Source organism: Dasypus novemcinctus, chromosome 24 (genome assembly GCF_030445035.2).
Source record: "Dasypus novemcinctus isolate mDasNov1 chromosome 24, mDasNov1.1.hap2, whole genome shotgun sequence".
Lineage (NCBI taxonomy): Eukaryota > Metazoa > Chordata > Mammalia > Cingulata > Dasypodidae > Dasypus > Dasypus novemcinctus.
The window spans coordinates 40,030,288-40,048,338 of record NC_080696.1 but is presented as its reverse complement, the minus strand read 5'-3'; the positions used below and the strand labels follow the sequence as shown (position 1 = coordinate 40,048,338).

At 62.0% G+C, this 18,051-nt stretch overlaps 1 protein-coding gene across 1 annotated transcript; it reads left to right on the top strand.

The window, feature by feature from the left end:
* The first annotated feature begins 897 nt into the window (after positions 1–897).
* LOC131275846 (ral guanine nucleotide dissociation stimulator-like) lies at positions 898–17,415 on the top strand. The gene is made up of 11 exons (XM_058287413.2): positions 898–1,071; positions 4,489–4,603; positions 10,489–10,649; positions 11,046–11,156; positions 12,284–12,477; positions 13,093–13,149; positions 13,840–14,033; positions 14,280–15,148; positions 15,455–15,670; positions 15,952–16,055; positions 16,543–17,415. Exons 1-11 carry the CDS (start codon positions 898–900, stop codon positions 16,670–16,672), a joined length of 2,325 nt encoding a protein of 774 aa, XP_058143396.2. The 3' UTR covers positions 16,673–17,415.
* The last annotated feature ends 636 nt before the right edge of the window (positions 17,416–18,051 follow it).

Genomic DNA, 18,051 nt, shown 5'->3' with positions numbered 1-18,051 from the left:
TCACGGTGCACACTGTCCTGGGGCCACCTGCCCTGGACTCTGCAGACACAAGTGGGGATAACGTCAACAACGACCTGCATTTATTGAGCACTTACTGAGTGCCAACAATATTCCAAGCCCTCTACACACGTCACACCCCTTTCAGCCCCATGACCCCCCGGGGTAAGTGTGTCTAGCACTCCTAAGTTACGGAGAGAAAAGCTCAGGATCCCGGCAGGGAAGGAGCTGGTCCACTGTGAAACGGCCACGAAGCGGCAGGATTCAAACCCGGCTCCCGTGGCCCCTCTCACCATGGGCTCTCCTGCCTAGGTGGTCCCAACAGAGGGAGGGCGTGGCCGGGCACCGCCTGGGGCACAGGAAAGGAGAGCGAGGGCAGAGCCAGGGACAGGCTGATGAGGGAGGAGTCGGGAGGCTCGAGCTGGGCTGGATGGGCCTTGGGGCTGTGGGGGGGGGGCACTTTCCAGGGAGCGGTGGGGAGGCGTGAGGTCCCAGCGCACTGTCACATTTCTTTGGGGCCAGAGCAGCTGGCGGGGGCTTCCAGGGCTGGTGGCCCTGCGGGGGCTCCTGACCCTGCCCGTTACACCAGCCTGTCCTCCAGGCTGCAGCCTCCTGACCCCACGCAGAGGCCCAGCCCCCCAGGCAGTGTCCTGCTCGCACCCCCTCCGGCCATCAAGGGCCAGGCGTGTGGGTGGGAAAGAGGCAACTGGGGGGAGGCCAGGCCGAGGAAGGAGGCCCCGAAGGCATTAGAGGCGAGGAGCCGATGAGGGGCGATGGGTGTCGGGGGCTCCGAGCGGCGCTGCGCCCGGGAAAGCAGGGCTGACGTGAATTCCAGCTGCCCTGGCACCAGCTCCGGGTCCGGCCCTGCCTGCTGGAACTTTCGTCCGCTGGAGGGACGCGATGCTTGAGCTTCTGCAGCCGCTCCCCAACTTAGATGTGCGTGGAGGGTCCGGCCGCGACCCCGTGCAGTCGTGGACCACCAGAGGTCACGACGGTGGTGACAAGGACGAGGCCCATTTAGGAAGCAGTGACCTGCTGCTGGGCCTCTGCTTTGGGGCATTTTCCTGTGAAATCGTAACCAGGCCTAAGCACGAATCATAAGAGAGTGATCCTGAGCACTGGCGAGCACGGGGGCTCATGGGAGGCCCCTCCCCCAGGGGGGGCGCCCCGAGTCCTCCTGACTGCCCACAGGCAAGGACCACTGTTCGCCCCTCTTTTCGGTCTGAGAAGCCAGGGCACTTGTCCGAGCTCAGCCGGCTGGAAAGGGCCCAGCGTTCAAAGCCAGGTCTGTGCAACCCAAACTCTGTGCACTTCAACTTGGCATTGGCCAGCCCAGGTTGCCCAGGATTTCATAACCATGTACAAGGTCATTTTCTTAATTGCTTGCATTTTCCTCCCATTTTATGCCACAGTTTCATGAAAGTGAGACTCAAAAGTGGAAAACTGGGTTTGTCATCCACATGACACAGAAGGGTACAGTGACTTGTCCAGGGTCACACAGCTAGCAAGTGGCAAAGCTGGGACTTGAATCCAGGCTGTTGAGTCTCCGAAGCCCAAGCCCCGTATGCCTAGTGGGCCTTCTGCTGAGCCTCGAAGAGCCAGAAGCAAGTGAAGTCCTCCGGAACAGGCTTTTCTCCCGTCCCCTCCTCTCCCACTCCCTGGGCCGTGCACACGCGTCTACCCGTGCCAGAGAGAAACGCTGTCCTTCTGGGCCCATTTCCCAAAAGCCCCCAGCCATCCCCAGGGCAGGGCCGAGACTGGCTCTGTGAGATCTTCAGCCCGGCGCCAGGCCTGCTCCAGGGAGAGTGGGAGCCAGCGCAAGCCCGGGGCCGGCGGCACCTCTCGCCCCAGCGCGCAGCTGACGGGCTGCGGCTGCTGCCTGCCCAGTCCCCACGCAGGCAGCGGCTCTCTCATTCTCAGTTCTCCATCCGCAGCTCTTAACCCGAAAAGGAGTGGCCGGACCCGCGGATCAGCGGAACCAAGACCTGAGGGAAGGAGTGGGAATGAAAAGGGACAAGGGACACAAAGAATGGAGACAAGACAGGATTCTGACCAAGTCTCGTTTATTGAGGGTCAATCGGGGGTATTTACAGGCAGGGATGAGTGAGGTTTCGCGCCACAGATCTGACTGGTCCACGTCACCAAGTCTTTTCACAGACGTTTCAAAACAACCGTCTGAGTGGCATGAGGATAGAAACTTAATTACTACAGCGAGGGCGGGAAAGGGAAACTTAACCGGGTTAGATCTAAAAATAGCGCTTAGCAACAAGATTGCCAATGCAGCACCTGTCCAGAGGCAGCTTCCCACGAGGTTCCCGTCTACCCTGCCATCCCCCCACCCCGCCCCTCCCCCCCCAGCAACCTCCCCCATCACTGGGGCACACTCATCGCACGCGGCAAACACAGTTTGGGGCACTGCTGCACCACGTGGATAATAGTTTACTCTGTAGTTCACACTCTCCCCGGTACATTCAGTGGGTTATGGCAGGGCATATAAGGTCCAGCATCTGTCACTGCAGTATCATTTAGGACAACTCCAAGACCCGAAAATGCCCCCACATCACATCTCTTCTTCCCACTCTCTGCCCTCAGCAACTGCTGCCGCCACTTTCTCCCCGTCAATGACATAGTTTCTTCTGTTAGTAGTCACAACAGTCCCAGACGGGAAACGGACTTTGGCCCAGTGGTTAGGGTGTCCGTCTAGCATATGGGAGGTCCGCGGTTCAAACCCCGGGCCTCCTTGACCCATGTGGAGCTGGCCATGGGCAGCGCTGATGCGCGCAAGGAGTGCCGTGCCATGCAAGGGTGTCCCCCGCGTGGGGGAGCCCCACGCGCAAGGAGTGCGCCCGTGAGGAGAGCCGCCCAGCGTGAAAAGAAAGAGCAGCCTGCCCGGGAATGGCGCCACCCACACTTCCCGTACCGCTGACGACAACAGAAGCGGACAAAGAAACAAGACGCAGCAAATAGACACCAAGAACAGACAACCAGGGGAGGGTGGGGGAATTAAATAAATAAATAAATCTTTAAAAAAAAACACACACACACACAGTTCCAGAAGGCGCTCTTAGGTAGCTGAGACCCCCCGGCCATTCCACACAGCCCAGTGCAACACGAGCCTTTCCGCAGTGCAACATGATGCCAGGTGGGGAGGGGTGCGTTCTAAAGAAAGGCAAGATGAGGTAAGGGGGTGCAGAGGGACAAGTCGGGTGGGCATGGTGCCCTTTTAAAGGAGTAATCAGGGAAGACTGCCTGGAGGAGGTGGCATTTGAGCAGGAATGGAATACAGCAAGGAAAGAGCCTGGTGACTGTGTGTGGGGGGAAGCAGGGCAGGCAAAGGGCACAGCAGGTGCACAGGCCCCAGGAGCTCCAGGTGGAGAAGCAGAGTGGGTGGTGGGGAGGGAGTGGGCAGTGAGGCTGGGGGAGGGTGTCTGGGAGCACAGCATGGGGCCTGGAGAGAAGGAGTCTGTGCTCTGTTTTACCTGGGATGAGAAGCCTCTGAAAGTGTTGGGGCTGCATTGCGACGTGCTCGGATCCCCATTTCCAAGTGTCGCCCTGGTTGGGGTCCAGAGAACAGATGGCAGAGTGGTGACGGGAGACTCAGGGAGGCGAGGGAGGAAGATGCTGCCAAAACGCAGGGGAGAGGAAGTGGATGTGGCTCAGGCAACTGAGCTCCTGCCTATCACATGGGAGGTGCATGGTTCAGTTCCTGGTGTCTCCTAAAGAAGACAGCGAGCAGGTACGATGGGCAGGAGCAGCAAGCTCACACCACAAGATGATGCAACAAGAGACTTGAGAAGGAAAACATAATGAGAGACACAACAGAAAAACAGGGAGCAGAGGTTCCCGGTGCCTCCTAAAGAAAATGAGCAAGACAGCAAGCTGACACAACGGGCAGGTGCGACAAGCTGACGCAACACGATGATGTGACAAGGGACCCAAGGAGAAAAAACATAATGAGAAACTCGACAAGGAAGGGAATGGATGTGGCTTAAGTGATTCGGCACTTCCCTCCCACATTGGAGGTCCTGGGTTCAGTTCCCAGTATCTCCTAAAGACCTAGCAAGTCCAAACAAGGAGGGGGTGGGGAGAAATGAATAAATAAAACAAATCTTTAAAAAATAATAATTTTAAAAAGCCTTGTCTTAAAAAAAAAAATCACAGGTGAGAGAAGTGGCAGGCAAGACCAGGGCGAAGGCAGCAGAGTGTGGGAAGCCGCCTCTGGCACAGGTGCTGCATTGGCAATCTTGTTGCTAAGCGCTATTTTTAGATCTAACCCGGTTAAGTTTCCCTTTCCCACCCTCGCTGTAGTAATTAAGTTTCTATCCTCATGCCACTCAGACAGTTGTTTTGAAACGTCCTTGAAAAGACTTCGTGAGGTGGACCAGTCAGATCTGTGGCCCGAAATCTCAATAAACGAGACTTGGTGAGAATCCTGTCTTGTCTCCATTCTTTGTGTCTCTTGTCCCTTTTCATTCCCACTCCCCCCCTCAGGTCTTGGTTCGACAGATCCACGGGTCGGGTCGGGTCAGTGGAGGAGGGGGGTGCGGACAGAGTCTGGGTTTGGTCGGGGAGGGCAAGCGCCGCCTACAGGAGATGACCCGGCAAGGTGTGGGTTCCTCAGGGACAGGGCAACGCTCCTCGCACGACCGACCGCACTTTGCGTGGGAAGTTGCCTTCGGGACCCAAGGGCTGAAGGAATAGGTTTCCCTGCCACGAGGCCTCCAACCTCCACCCCCGCTGCTCCCTGCAGGTTGCATCCAAGCGGAGACCAGGAGGACTGAGCGAGCCACTCCTTCTAGGCCCCGTGCTCTGCTGGGTGTGTCGCCAGCACGCGGCCCTGCCGCCCGGGGCTCACCCTCAGGTGCACCTGCAGGCTGGGGGGTGGCCCCTGACTCGTCACCCACTGCCTGGCGGGTGCGGAAGGGCCAAGGCTGGGGCCGCCCGGCCTCAGGCACCCGCCCGCGTTGCTTCCTTTATGGATTCACGTCTATGCCCCTGCCCACCCCAGAAGGAGTGTGGGGCCTTACGAGAAAAGGCAAACAAGACGCTGAGCCCCTGCCTATCAGGGGACAGGCAGGCCTCACTGAGGCATAACCCGACAGCCCCCAGTCCAGCCCCCCCAGAGAAGGTGGCTGAGTGAAGGCAGGAGGACCGGGGGCTGCCCCTGGCCCGAGCCTCCAGGCCCTTCTTGTGGGCAGGGGTCTCAGTGGTCACTCCCTCTGCTCATTTTCTTTCCCTCAGGGCTCCTGGAGCAGAGAATGGTGGGTGCTAACGGGGAGGCCCGAGCCCACAGAAAAGCGGAAGGTGGTCTGTGGCAGTTTGACATCATTGATGAATTCAAAAAGAAACATTGGATTATGCTTGTAATCTGATCTGCACCTGGGCGTTGCGTCCTGCCCCTTGGTGGGTGGGACTCACTGATACAGGGCACGGCAAAGGACAGGGTTGGGGATTTCTGATGTTAGAGTTTGATGTTGAAGATCTGGGAAATCAGCACCCAGAGGAAAGAGAAGCCAGCCCCAGGAAGGGAGGAACCTTGAGCCCAGAGAAAAGCAAGGCCCAGGAACGTAGGAACCCAGGAAGCCTGAACCGTCACAGACGTTGGCAGCCGTCTTGCTCCAAGCAGACTTGGTGAGGGCAGTAACTGATGCCTCACGGCCTGGTGTCTGTGAGCTCCTACCCCAAATAAATACCCTTTATGAAAGCCAACCAGTCTCTGGTGTTTTGCATCAGCGCCCCTTCGGCTGACTAGTACATGGTCTGAAAGGGTCAGACAGAACAAGCACCAGAGAACGAGGTCCTTGAGAGGGAATCCAGCCCTCGTAAGCCTTGCAGATGCCACCTGGCAACAGATCCTGGAACGTTCTGGATTGCTTGCTGGGCGCCTGCTGTGAGTGAGGTCCTGGGCGTGAGGCCAGCGTGGAGATAACAAGCCCCCGCAGCCCAGGGTGGAGGAGGAGAGGATGGCCCTGATGGGCAGGGAGGCTCAGGGCCAGGGGCAGGGAGGCCAGGGCCAGGGGCAGGGAGGCCAGGGCCAGGGGCGGGGAGGCCAGGGCCAGGGGCGGGGAGGCTCGGGGGCCAGGGGCGGGGAGGCTTGGGGCCAGGGGCGGGGAGGCTCGGGGGCAGGGGCGGGGAGGCTCGAGGTCTCAGACGCCAGCAGAACCTGAGGGTGTTGCCTGTCCCAAGGCCACTCCCGCTTCTCTGGGTACCAGGGCGACTTTGTTTCCTTTTCAGGACCCACTTTGCCTGGTTTAGGTTTGGGGGTGGACCAGAGTGGGGGGCCTTGGGGAGCTCAGGAGAACCAGGGCAGGGGATGGGGAGGACACTTGGAAATGGAGAGGAAATCCGTGCCGCAGGAAGCCAGGGGGCTGCTCGGGGAAATCGCTAAACTGTGACATTCCTGACTGCAGACCTGTCCCTCAGGGGCTGCTGCTGGGTTTTGCGGTGATTTTTCTCCTTCTGGAGGTCAGCAAGTCGTGCAGCTGACGATGTCCCCGCAGGCCGCAGACAGGAGCACCTTGCTCGAGGCCTCCCGGGTCACTTGGCTTCGGGGACAGGACCTCGCTGACTTGCCCGTCCCCAGCTGGCAGCCGGCAGTTGGAAACGAAAGAGACCTTTCCAGACTCCAACCAACGTCTCCTGCCACCTTCGTCGACAGCTGCCGGGCGGTCCGACCAGTCCCTTGGCGGAAGGGCACCTGGGGTCAGCCTGAAGAGGCTCCGGAGGGGACAGCTCTGGTCCAGAGCCTTCTCCCTGGGCTGGAAGGAAGTTGCCACTTTCTCTGATGAAACGGCCTCCTCGGGGCCCCGAGTGCGGAGGCGCCGACGGCTCTCAGAGGCGGAGGGAGCTGGCGCCGCGGCGCTGCCATCTCAGCACCTGGCATCTTCTTCAAGGTGCCTGGAGGCCCGCGGGCAGCACGGGGCTTGCCCGATGGCGAGCACACAGTGGGGCGGCAATAGCCCCGAGTGCCATCCCATTTGGCTGACGGTGGCTCCAAGGCCTCGGCCCGCGGGTCTGGAGTTAGCGAGGCGGGGTCGCTGGCCCCCCACGGGGAGGAGAAGGCAGAGCTCGAGAGTGGGGGCTCGGAGCCCCAGTTTCCAGTAGCCAGGGGGCAGACCCCGACGGAGGGACCCCGGTGGTGAGGAGGGCCCTGCTCTGAGAGGGGGTTTCGCCTGTGCAGTGCCACGTCACGCCCCCCTAAGCAAACCCCAGGCCGAGGGGCTGGGGGAGACGGGAGTGTCAGGTCCACGGCTCGGCGGGGACGGGGGCAGACACGCCCGGCTGATCTGGTCGGGAAGGCCCGAGGACGGGTTTCCTCTGAGAAGCGTGGAGGGGCAGGGGAGCCCCAGGCAGCCGGACGCGGGGCGAGGGTGGGTGGGGGCCGAGGGTGGGTGCCGGCAGCCCTCCCCTCTGCCCCTGCCCTCCCAGGCGCTTGAGGCAGCGGAGACCAGCGCGAGGCCCGATGGAACTCACGGGTGACAGCTGCGTCCCTGCTCCTGGCGCGTGCACGCGGGCCTCGGGGACCGGGCTCGGCCGGGGGCTCTGCACCTCGCCCCCACGGTGCCCGCCTGTGGGAATCGTGCCCCAGCTGCTCGAGCGCCACCGTCCCTGCGGGGCCTCCGTGATCCTGCAGGAGTGACTTCCTCCCCCTCTGGCAAGCCTCCTCCCCCTGCTTGGGAGTTTCCTTCCCCGACTGTCACCTCCAGGCTCGTCTTACTCTCCACCCTCCACACACAAGGTGCTTGAGCGCCAAACTAAGCAAGCCTGGAAATAGGCAGGAAATAAGAGCTCCATTGAGTGTGAGATTGGACTTTCACGCCAGACTGCCCTGAGCGGGACCAGAAAAGAGTGGGGGCTGCCCACGGGGGGGGGGGTTAAGTTTGGCTGCACCCCGAAACCCCAAACTGCAGCAGCTAAGCCAAGACGGAGTCCAGGGACGATGCGGTGACTCAAGCTGCCAGGGCCCTGGGCTCCTTCCAGCTTCTGCTCCACCATCCTCAGGATGTGACCCTGGTCTTCACTGTCCAGTATGACTGCCAGAGCTCCGGTCATCACAACTATCTTCCAAGAATGAGGGTGGAGGAAAGGACGACTTCCTTTGAGAGTATTCCCAGGGCTGCCCTCTACTTCCTCCTATAGCTCATTGACTAGAATTGAGGCACATCCCCAAAGCCCACTACGGGGGCACTAGGCACATAGTCCTTTAGCTGGGGGCAATGGACAATGGGACCCTGTTACTAAAGTAGAAGTAAAGACTAGAAATCGGGAAGGAACCCGCAGTTTCTGCTTTAGATAGGGAAAGGACACTCGAAAGACCTCCATGGAGAACGGTCATTGGAAAGAGATGATTGCTTCGTATTTCTTCCCAGTGAAGTCTGGGATGGAGGGATTTAATCTGTTGGTGGATTATGAGTGGGGAGGCCAGACAAAATACCAGCTCTCTGCCTAGCTTTGCATTCCAGAAATGATTACATTTTGAGTGTAAGTATGTCCAAGATATTGCATGGGCCATACGTACACTATGAATGATTCATTGTTCATCTGAATTCAGATTTAACTGGGCTCCTTGGATTTTCCTTTGCTCTGTCTGGCTATCCTGGTCGTGAGGGGAGCTGGGAAACCCACAGGAGCTGAAGGAAGGGCCCAAAGTGGGGGTGCCTTGAGGGGACTTGCCCAGGGCTGGGAACCCCCCTCGCCCGCCCCTCCCTTAAACTTCCCGCTCCCCTCTTCACTGGCGCTGCTCTAACTGCTGATCTGTGATGAATCCTCTCCCAGCCAGAACACTGGGAGGCAGCAGCATTTATCAAACTGCTGATAAATCACGTTTGTAAATCCGTCGACTTGGGATTTACATACTATTCCCTCTATAAATGATTTGCAGAAATTTCTCAGACTCTGCTGATGAATTACATCTATAGTTACATTTTCTTAAGATTTATGCTCTTGCACTTCCTTAAAGGATAGTTTAAAAATGTGAGCACAAGGAAAATCAACAGGACAATTAAAAAATAATTTTTTTCAGAACAAAAGCTACAGAAGCGGAGCAGAGCAGGAGGTGGCAGTCCACGTGGTGGGAACTGTGTGCCGACAGTCCCAGAAAGCCACAGCCGCTTAGGCTTGGCAGTAGATCGGAGATGAACACGATTGTGCTTGTTATCTCCCAAATCAAAACCCACAAGGACTTACCACTTCCCACCTATCAGAATGGCCACTATTCCCAAAGACAGAGAACTCCACGTGCTGGAGCGGGTGTGGAGAGACAGGAACACTTCTTCCCGCTTGGCTGGTGGCAACGCAGGACGGTCCAGCCACTGTGGAGGACTGTTTGGCAGTCCCCCAAGAAGTTGAAAACAGACTCGCCATGTGGCCCTGCAGTACCACCACTGGGGCTATAGCCAGAAGAACCGAGAGCAGTGACACGAACAGACATCTGCACTTCGATTTTCACAGTGGCGTTCTTCACCATTGCCAGAAGTTGGAAACAAGCCAGGTGTCCATCGATGGATGAGTGGACAAACAAGCTGGTGAATTCACCCGAGGAAAAGTTAGGCAGCAGTAAGAAGACATGAATTGTCAAGAAGAAGACAACGTGAATGACCCTGGAGAAGATTCTTTTAAGTGAAGCCAGCCAGCTACAAAAGGGCCAATGCCACAGGATTGTGTTATGATGAACCAAATAGACTGTGTAACATACTGTACGATACACAACAATTTTACGTAGCCAGGCCATTTAATTGAGAGTTGTACGGTTTTATTCAGTTGTGCTTGCTTTTTCTTTTGAAATGATTGCTTCTATCTGTAATTCTTAAGTGGACAAGATAGAGTTAGAAATAACCAAGGCAACGGGAAGCCTCTGGCAGGATTGGAGGCCCAGCCGCCATGTCTGACTTTGGTCTCCTTTCCACCTCGTCACGGGCCAGATGGAGACAGCAACCCAGGAGCGCAAGTGGGTCTCCTCAGACCACACGGCCCTCCCCCAGCCGTGTGGAGTTGGACTCGGGGTTCCGTTCATCCCCTTCCTGCTTCTCCCGTGTCTGAGTGTGTGCATTCGCTCCATGTGAAACCAGACTCCGGGGCTCACAGATGTGACGCTGTCCCGGGAAGCCGATGCTAGAACAGATCCCGCTGTGTGGTAAGGAGCCTGGGGGTGGGCCCCGGTGACTAGCCTGGGCTCCCCAAAATGGAAAGGACAGAGCAGCAGGCTCTGAACCCAGCTGGTTCTCCCCCGAACGGGGGCCCGAGGTACCCGCAGCCTTCCCAGGGAGCTGTGGGGGGGACGTGCTGGCAGAACGGCGTCCAGGGAACAAGACGATCCAGGAGAGGGGATGGACAGACAGCCATGCAGAGGGACTTTGGCGGGCTTCTGACAGTTGAAGGGCCCAGGGGAAATGACCTCAGGAGGTGACCTCACTTCCTCGGTGACAGAACTTGGAACCCTGGTTACCAGGCACCCAGATTCCACAGGCAGCCCCTTCCCAGCTCACTTGGCAGGAGACGCTCGAGAGAGCAACATGTTCCCCTGCTGCGTTGCGCAACCCCGAGGCTCCAGCCTCAACCCAAGCGGGAATGAATCCCATTGCCATCGCTTCCGACATTGGCTCCGGCCTCAGCCACGGAGCCGCTGTCCATCGGCACCCAGGAGGCACCCAGAGGTGACACGGGGTGGTCCAGGGGAGCCGGTTGAGCACAGGCCATTGCTGTGCTCCTCCTGGGCAGCCCCACGTCCATCCTCTTCCCAGGCTGTGGGGGCGTGGACAGGGGGAACACTGTGGGCAGGAGCGGCTGTCAGGGTTGGGGACCCGGAGGGCCTTCCCTGTCCCCGCAAGGTCACGGGCGGGGGTGGGAAGAGGCAGCTTGGGGACATCCATGTGGACCATGTCTATCCTGAGCCTCGAGCTCCACTGTACTCTCCACCGGGCTCAGGGGAAGGCAGCGCCCACCTGGGTCTGCCCTGGGTCCCGGCCCGATGGAGGCCAGCTAACCCTGCGGGGGAGGACAGGCCCCTCGCTGACGCCCCTCGGCCCGGCCGCCGGGCACTGTGTTCGCAGAGCTCCACGCAGGTGGTCGGCGAGGAGCTGGAGGAGGGGCTGGTCTACACCGTCTCTCTGAGGAAGGTGATGGTCCATCCGGGCCCCGGCCAAGGCCGGCGCTGGTTCCAGGTGAGAGCAGCCGACAAGTAGGGGGCCGAGGCATCCGGGGAGCGCCCCGGGGCTGTGTTCCACCCTGACGCCCCCTGGGCGCTCTTCAGGGCTTTCCCACCTGAGTGGCCCCATATCCTGCTTCCCGAGGAACCTCCACCAGTCACCCAGCACACTGCCACTCCACAGACGGGGAAGGTCTGCACACGTGGAGAGGGGCGGGAGAGGGTCTTTAGCGCAGGATTCCCATCAGGGCCGGCTGGAGGGTGGGCGCGCCGCAGACACGTGCGAGTCATGATGCTGTGTTTGCGAGTCCCCTCCTCGGCCCCACGTCCCCGGCGGCATCTCCGTGACTGTCCTTGCCCATCTGCTGCGAGCCATCCAGCTCTCCTGCTGAGGAGGGTTCTCACCATCTCCCATAAGCGCCCCCTTGACCATCCCGGGTAGGAGCTGGGCCTGCCTCGGCTGCCCAGGATTCCAGGAGGGCGCGGCTCAGAGCAACCTTTCGGCCTTCGGGGCTGCTGGAGCTGAAGGTCCTGTCCCAGGGCCCTGCTGGCTCTGCTGCCCTGGACACCGCCCGCAGCCCCCAGGCAGTGGTCCTCCCGGCCCTGGCAGAGGCTGCAGGAAAGGGCCAGCTGGGCAGAGGACACGCAGAGCTCCCTTTCTCCAGCAAGGGCCAGCTGACCTCGCGGAGGGGCAGCGGCGGGGAACCACTGGCTGTCTCTGGGGGGAGCGTCCCTGTAGCCCCTGGCCCTGGCCCTGGCATTTCCCTTCCTTGTCCTGAGGTGGGGTCTGGGTGGCAACGGCATCCCCTTGTTCCTCTGGCCCCGGGACAGTGCAGTCCAGAAGGTGGTCTCCTGACCAGGAGGGTCTGCAGTTGCCCAGGTTCTGCTCAGACCCTCGGCCTTGCAGGGGCCTTTCTCCCCCAGGGACCCTCCAGGCACCCGCCCTTTCAGGTCAGGGGCCTCGCCTCTCAGGTTCCGGCTCCCCTGCGGTTCCGTGTGGAGGCCGAGGACCTTTCTCCACTAGGGCCCACACGGCCCCTCGCAGGACGTCGCTCAGGGCTAGGGGCAGCAGGTGGGCCCTGGCCCCACCCGGCTGGCTCCAGGCGCCGCGTCTGACCACCCTGCCCCTCTGTCCCACCCCAGAGGAAGAACGAGGGGGCCCTCGCGAGGGAGGAGATCCGCACCGTGCGCACGGTCAAGGCCGGCCGCTGGGAGGCCCTGGCGGAGCACCTGGTGCCCGCCTTGCAGGAGGGCGACCTCGGCTACGTCCGCACCTTCCTGGGGACCTACCGCGTGTTCGCCTCCACCGAGCAGGTCCTGGAATGGCTGTTCCACCGGTGAGCACCTGCCACACCCGCCCCCTGGGCTGCTGCGCCCCCCAGGCGCTGGGCATCTCAGAAAGGACACTGCACCCGCTGGCCTCAGTTTCCTCCTTGGGAAGGGGGCGCCCTGAGGACCAGCCCCCAGGGCTGATTGTAGGACAGACTGGGAGGGTCTGTGGGAAGGGCCGCCCTGAGCCTGGCTCCCAGACAGGATGGCTGGAGGTGCAGGGCTGCTCCCGGGCAGGACTTCCCTCTGCCCAGGGAAGAGGCTCTGGGCCTCGCTCCCTTCACACCCAGTTTTCTCATTTCTCAGGGAGGTCTGCGAGCCCTTTTGGGCCTCCGACCTTGGTGTGGTCAGAGCAGGGATCCCTGTGGGCTGCCAGGGGGCTCCAGGCCCACCCCGGGTCTGAGGAGGTGCCGCTGAGGGCTCCCCCTTCCCCTGGTAGCCGGCACGTGTCTACTCGGTGCACGCGCTCCCTTCGGCACCTGGCTCCATGCAGCGGACACGGCAGACCAAAGACCCTGCCTTCCGGGGGCCTTTGGAGGGAGGGCCGCCGGCAACAGGCCGAGCCGTCTTCAGCAGGGGGGACACTCAGCCAGCAGCTGTGACAGCCTCACGGTCTCCCCTAGGTATGGAGGTGACCTCGGTGGGAAGGGTGAGCCTCCTGGATGCCTTGATGTGAAAAGGTAGGTGCACCTTGGGTGAGGGCGAGGTGCTCTCGTGCCCAGACCCCATCAGGGGGAGTCGGGTGGTGGGTGGCTGGGTAGGACTGGGCGGGGTCTGGGGCCAGGTGTCCTCCGTCCCCTGGAAGGCTGAGTCCAGAGGGCTTCCCCCTCCCATTTCCAAGGAGTAAGGAAGCTGAGGTGGGGTCCTGGGGCACTGTCTGCACAGGAGGCCCGGGGGCTCATTCCGGAGAGAAACCCACCCATGCTCCGCCCCCTCCCAGCCCCAGGCCCCCAAACACCACCTCACACAGACCCCCGATGGGGGTGGTGTGCGGCCTGATGCCAATCTGCCTGGGACCTCAGTCCAGTCTGCCTCCTGCAGGGGTGGCGGGGACGGCTGAGTCCCCGTTGGGGCGGGAGGGGCGCAGTGTCCGTGGGAAGGGGAGACACAAACGACACCAGGCGGAAGATGAGGCAGCTCCTCGGGCAGACGCTCCTGGGGGGACCACGAGGGCCTGGGGCGGGAGGAGGGCCCTGCCCCCTCCGCACTCACCTGGTGCTGAAGCTCCTACTGTGTGTCAACATCGGGCTGTGGCCAGGCCAGTCAGAGCCCTTGCTGTCCTCGTGGACTTTCTGTGCAGTGGGAGGGTGCCTGAGGGCAGCGTGGAGGGCAAGGCCGGCGTCTGACTGTGCTGCCTCCCCTGCCCTCAGCACCCTCTGCGCCCTGCTGGGCACCTGGATGGACCAGTACTGGGAGGACTTCCTGCAGCCTCCGGACTCTCCCTGCCTCCAGCTGCTGGCGGCCCATGTCCAGGAGCACCTGCCGGGCTCTGGCCCGCAGTGCCGTGTGGAGCTTCTGCTTGCCCGGATGAGACACCCGGAGCCCACGGAGGCAGAGCCGGAGGGTGAGGGGGCCTCGGGGTGGGGGCACATGAGCTTGTGGGCTGGGGCTGGGATTGCACTGCAGAGGCAGGAGCCAGCAGAGGCTGCCCTCGGGCTGCGAGCAAGGCGGAGCCCCAGACATGTCCCCTGGGGGCCTGCAGGTGGGAGCACTTTCCTGGGCAGGCTCTTCCCCTCGAGGTAGCGGGATCTTCTCTGTTTTGGAATGACATTCGGAGCCATTCATGGTGGGGAAACTGCCTCTTGTCCAGCTCCTTTGTCAGCTCCAGAGACACCAATGCCTCCAGTGCGACCGCCAGTGCCAGTTCCACCCCCTGCGGCTGACACAGGTCCAGAGCCAGAGTCGGCTCCATCACCACCCCGACTGCCAGCTGGCGAGGTGGCGCCAGCGCCTGCCGTGCAAATAGAGCCTGACGCCTTCCACGCCGTGGCGCCAGCTCCTGAGCTGCAGGTGGCTCCAGCACCACCACAGCTGGCCCCCGCAGAGATGGGGCCTGTGCCCTCCCTGGAGCACGACCATCCGACCTGGTCAGCCGGAGCAGCTGCTCAGGAGCCGCGGGCAGCTGCAGCAGCATCAGGAGCAGGAGCTGCAGAGCCGGGGGCAAGTCCAGCTCCACCTGCCTCGCCGCCGCTCCACAGATCGGCACTGCCCGCTCTCGAGGGAGAGCCTGCTCCTCCAGCAGCAGAAGCGCCGGCTTGCGAGCTGGAGGAGGCCTCGGGGCCACCTGCACTGCCACCTGTGGAGGGAGCGCCAGTGCCCCCTACGGAGGCAGAGCCCGCCCCATCTGCAGGGGCAGCCCCATCCGCACCAGCAGTTGGCGAGGGGGAGGCGGTCCCACCGCCACCTCCAGTGCCGCCTGCACAGGTCGCTCCAGTGCCCACTCTGCAGCTCCAGCCGGTTCAGGCACCTTCAGGAGCAGCGGCTATCGAGGGGGAGGAAGGTCTGGCAGCAGCACCTGAGCCACGGCCAGAGCTCAGCTCAGCAGCAGGGCAGGCTGCCCCCCCACAGCCTTCCTGCCCCTGGCCCGGGCCCTGCGGGGACAGTCTGCGTGAGCAGAAGCCTGAGCTCCTGGCTTTCCCTCCCGAGCTGGTGGCAGAGCAGCTGTCGCTCATGGATGCGGTGAGCAGCTGGGCTCGGCAGGGGGGAGCTGGGGTGACCTTCCTCCCAGGACCTGCCGCCCCAGCCTTCCCCACCCTGATCCCGAATCCTGGGATCTGGGTCCAAACCCTGGTCCACTGCCAGCCTTGTTCCCTGGGCGAGTTTCTTGAGCCCAAGCCTGCACTTGGGCGTCTGGAGAGGAGACCTAGGACACTAGCCGTCCCTGCCACACGCACTGCTGTGACGATGACCCCGGCCAGGGTCCTGAGGGCCCGCAGGATCTGAGCCGGGGGCGGGCGTGGCCGGCTGACTTGCCCTCCTCCCCAGGAGCTGTTCAAGAAGGTGGTGCCCCACCACTGCCTGGGCTCCATCTGGTCCAAGCGCCACCAGAAGGGCAAGGAGCACGTGGCACCCACCGTGCGCGCCGTCCTCAGCCAGTTCAACCGCGTGGCCAACTGCGTCATGGCCACCTGCCTCGGGGACCCCAGCATGAAGGCCGCAGACAAGGCCAGGGTGGTGGAGCACTGGATCGAGGTGGCCAGGGTGCGTGCCGGGGCCCTCTCTGGACTCCTGGAGCCCCTGCGCTCTGGTGGGCTCTCGGCCTCCGGGCCCTGCCCTGCCTAGAGCACAGCCCTCCTTCTTCCTCACGTCCCCCCAGGCTCTTCCTCAGGGGGAGCTTGGGGGTCCCGCTCTGGGGCCCCGGCTCGCCCTCAGGGGCTGCATGGGAGTCTCTCATCCAGAGGGGGAGGTCAGCCGAGAGGGCTGGCACAGGAGCAGGGCACGCTCAGACCACCCCTCACGGCCCATTCTTTCTCCCTCCCCAGGAGTGCCAAACCCTCCGCAACTTCTCTTCAGGCCACGCCATCCTCTCCACTCTCGAAAGGCACATGATTGGCTGTCAGAGGAAGACATGGGGGGAAGTTTCCAGGTGGGCAGGCTTCTCTCCAGGGGATGCCAGGGCGGGGACAAAGGGCCCCGCAGGAGGCTGGGCATCGCCCTGCAGGGAGCCTGGAGGCAGCGGGACCCGGGCAGGGGCGGGGTGGGCTGGGGCGCCAGGTCTCGCCAGGTTGAGGTCAGCTGTTGCGCGTCACCACTGGTGCCGGCCGCGGTCAGGCTCGGAGTCGAGCCAGCTGAGAGCATGTCCAGGATGTGCTGGTCAGCAGCCCGCTCTGTCCAGGGGACAGCTCCCCGTGTCAACACCAGCTGCTCGTCAACTAGGAGTGGGGGTCCCCGTGGTGCCCGCCTGAGAGCTCAGCTCCCAAGCCCACGCTGTCCTGCTGTGCTCGGAGCTGCCCAGTTTCAGCACCACCCACCCAGGCAGTCCGGGTCCCAGGATCCGGCTACGACGAAGTGGGCTGTCCCCTGGACGCTCCCACCCACTCCCACCTTTTTCCTTCCTTCTTGCCCTCCCCCAGGGACAGCTTCCGCCTCTTTCAGACACTGTCTAGGATTGTCTCCGCTGAGATCAACGCCTCCCAGCGCAGCGAGCTGATCTCCCAGGTGAAGAGCAGGCGGGGGGCCAGGGCTCAGGAGGGGGGCTTGTGAGTGCTTCCCTGGGTGTTTCTTTGCAAACATCCTGTCTGACCTCTTCTGGAGGAAGATGAAGAGGGCTCTGCCTGGTTCGTGGGCAGGTGGGGGGCAGCTGCCGGGCCATAGGCCAGGGTTAGTGCTCGGATGCGGTCAGGGAGGCTGGGATGTTCCAGGAGGAGATGATGAACCGGCAGGAAGAGAAGTCTCCATCCACGTGGGGGTCTCAGTACTGCGCCTCGTTTTGAATGGCTTGTGTCTGAGAGCTAGCAGAAGTCTTTGGGAGATGGGAAACCACGGCGGGTCCTTTCTGACTGAAACTAGAAGCTTCCACCTAGAAGACGCAGCACAACTTCGATGTCCAGTACTGCAATGTCCAGCCGTGCAGCTGGAGGACGGGGTGCCCCTGCAGGCAGAACATCCCGAGTGGACCCCCGGGAGGGGGCGCCTGTGTGTGGGCCTCGGGCAGCCTTTGGGATTTCAGTCGTGTGGGCTGGGGCAGGCAGGATCTGCTCAACTAGGCCTCCCGGAATAGCCCAACCTCCAGCTCCACGGCTGGGACGACACGAGGCCCCTCGCACATCCACGCGCAGAGGCCAGGAGAAGCGGACAGCTGTTGGCAGTGGCAGGTTGTGGGGCGACGTCAGAGCAGATGAGGCCTCCGGCCGGAGGGAGACACCTGTCCTCGGCGCCCCGAGTGCATCCTTCCGTGGGCCTCCGGCCGAATGGAAGCACGAGCATCCAGCGGCGCCGCCCTCACGGTCAGCTGGTGGGGTTGTCGGGAGAAAAGGAACGTGGCTGAGCATTCCCGGTACTCCGAGCGGGATGGCCAGAGTGTCTGTGCCACTGGCGTGCACCCCCGAGGCCTCTGGACTCCTGAGAAGGGGTCAGGTCTTTGTGGTCACGTCCCAGATGTCCACACAGGCTCAGGGAGGCCAGGCCGCTTGCACCAGGCCCCCAGGCACCTCCGGCACGTGGTGGCAGCAGATTTCCACCTGCCCACTTGGTCTAGGGGTCCATGGCCCCGGGGACACTGACCCTGAGCCGCTCAATCCTGACAGGACGGGAACCCCGAGTTTGCAACCCTGGATGCGAACCCCAACAGAGCCCAGAAGCAGCAGCAGCAGCAGCAGGAGGGGTTGTGGGTGGCTCCTGCCAAGGGGTCAGGATGGGTGGCCTCCAAGTCAGGGTGGGGCCCTCCTCCCAACCATCCCTCCTGGGCCTCTGAGCCCGGGCAGCCTCCCTTCCATGTCTGTTCCCCTGGAAGCTTGAGGGCCTGGAGCCGAGGGAATCCTCGGGGCCTAGTGGCAGCAAATTAGAGCAAGAGCCTGGAAGAGCCGAGGCTGGTGGACTGGGTGGGGCGGGGTGTGGGCTTGGGATGGAAGAAACGCCGGTGC

Excerpts from the sequence above, each read along its gene's own strand:
- LOC131275846 (XM_058287413.2), top strand. The coding sequence starts at position 898 with ATGCTTGAGCTTCTGCAGCCGCTCCCCAACTTAGATGTGCGTGGAGGG. Across the intron at positions 10,650-11,045 it reads CACCCAGGAGGCACCCAGAG|AGCTCCACGCAGGTGGTCGG; the intron begins GTGACACGGGGT and ends CTGTGTTCGCAG. Across the intron at positions 15,671-15,951 it reads ACTGGATCGAGGTGGCCAGG|GAGTGCCAAACCCTCCGCAA; the intron begins GTGCGTGCCGGG and ends CTCCCTCCCCAG.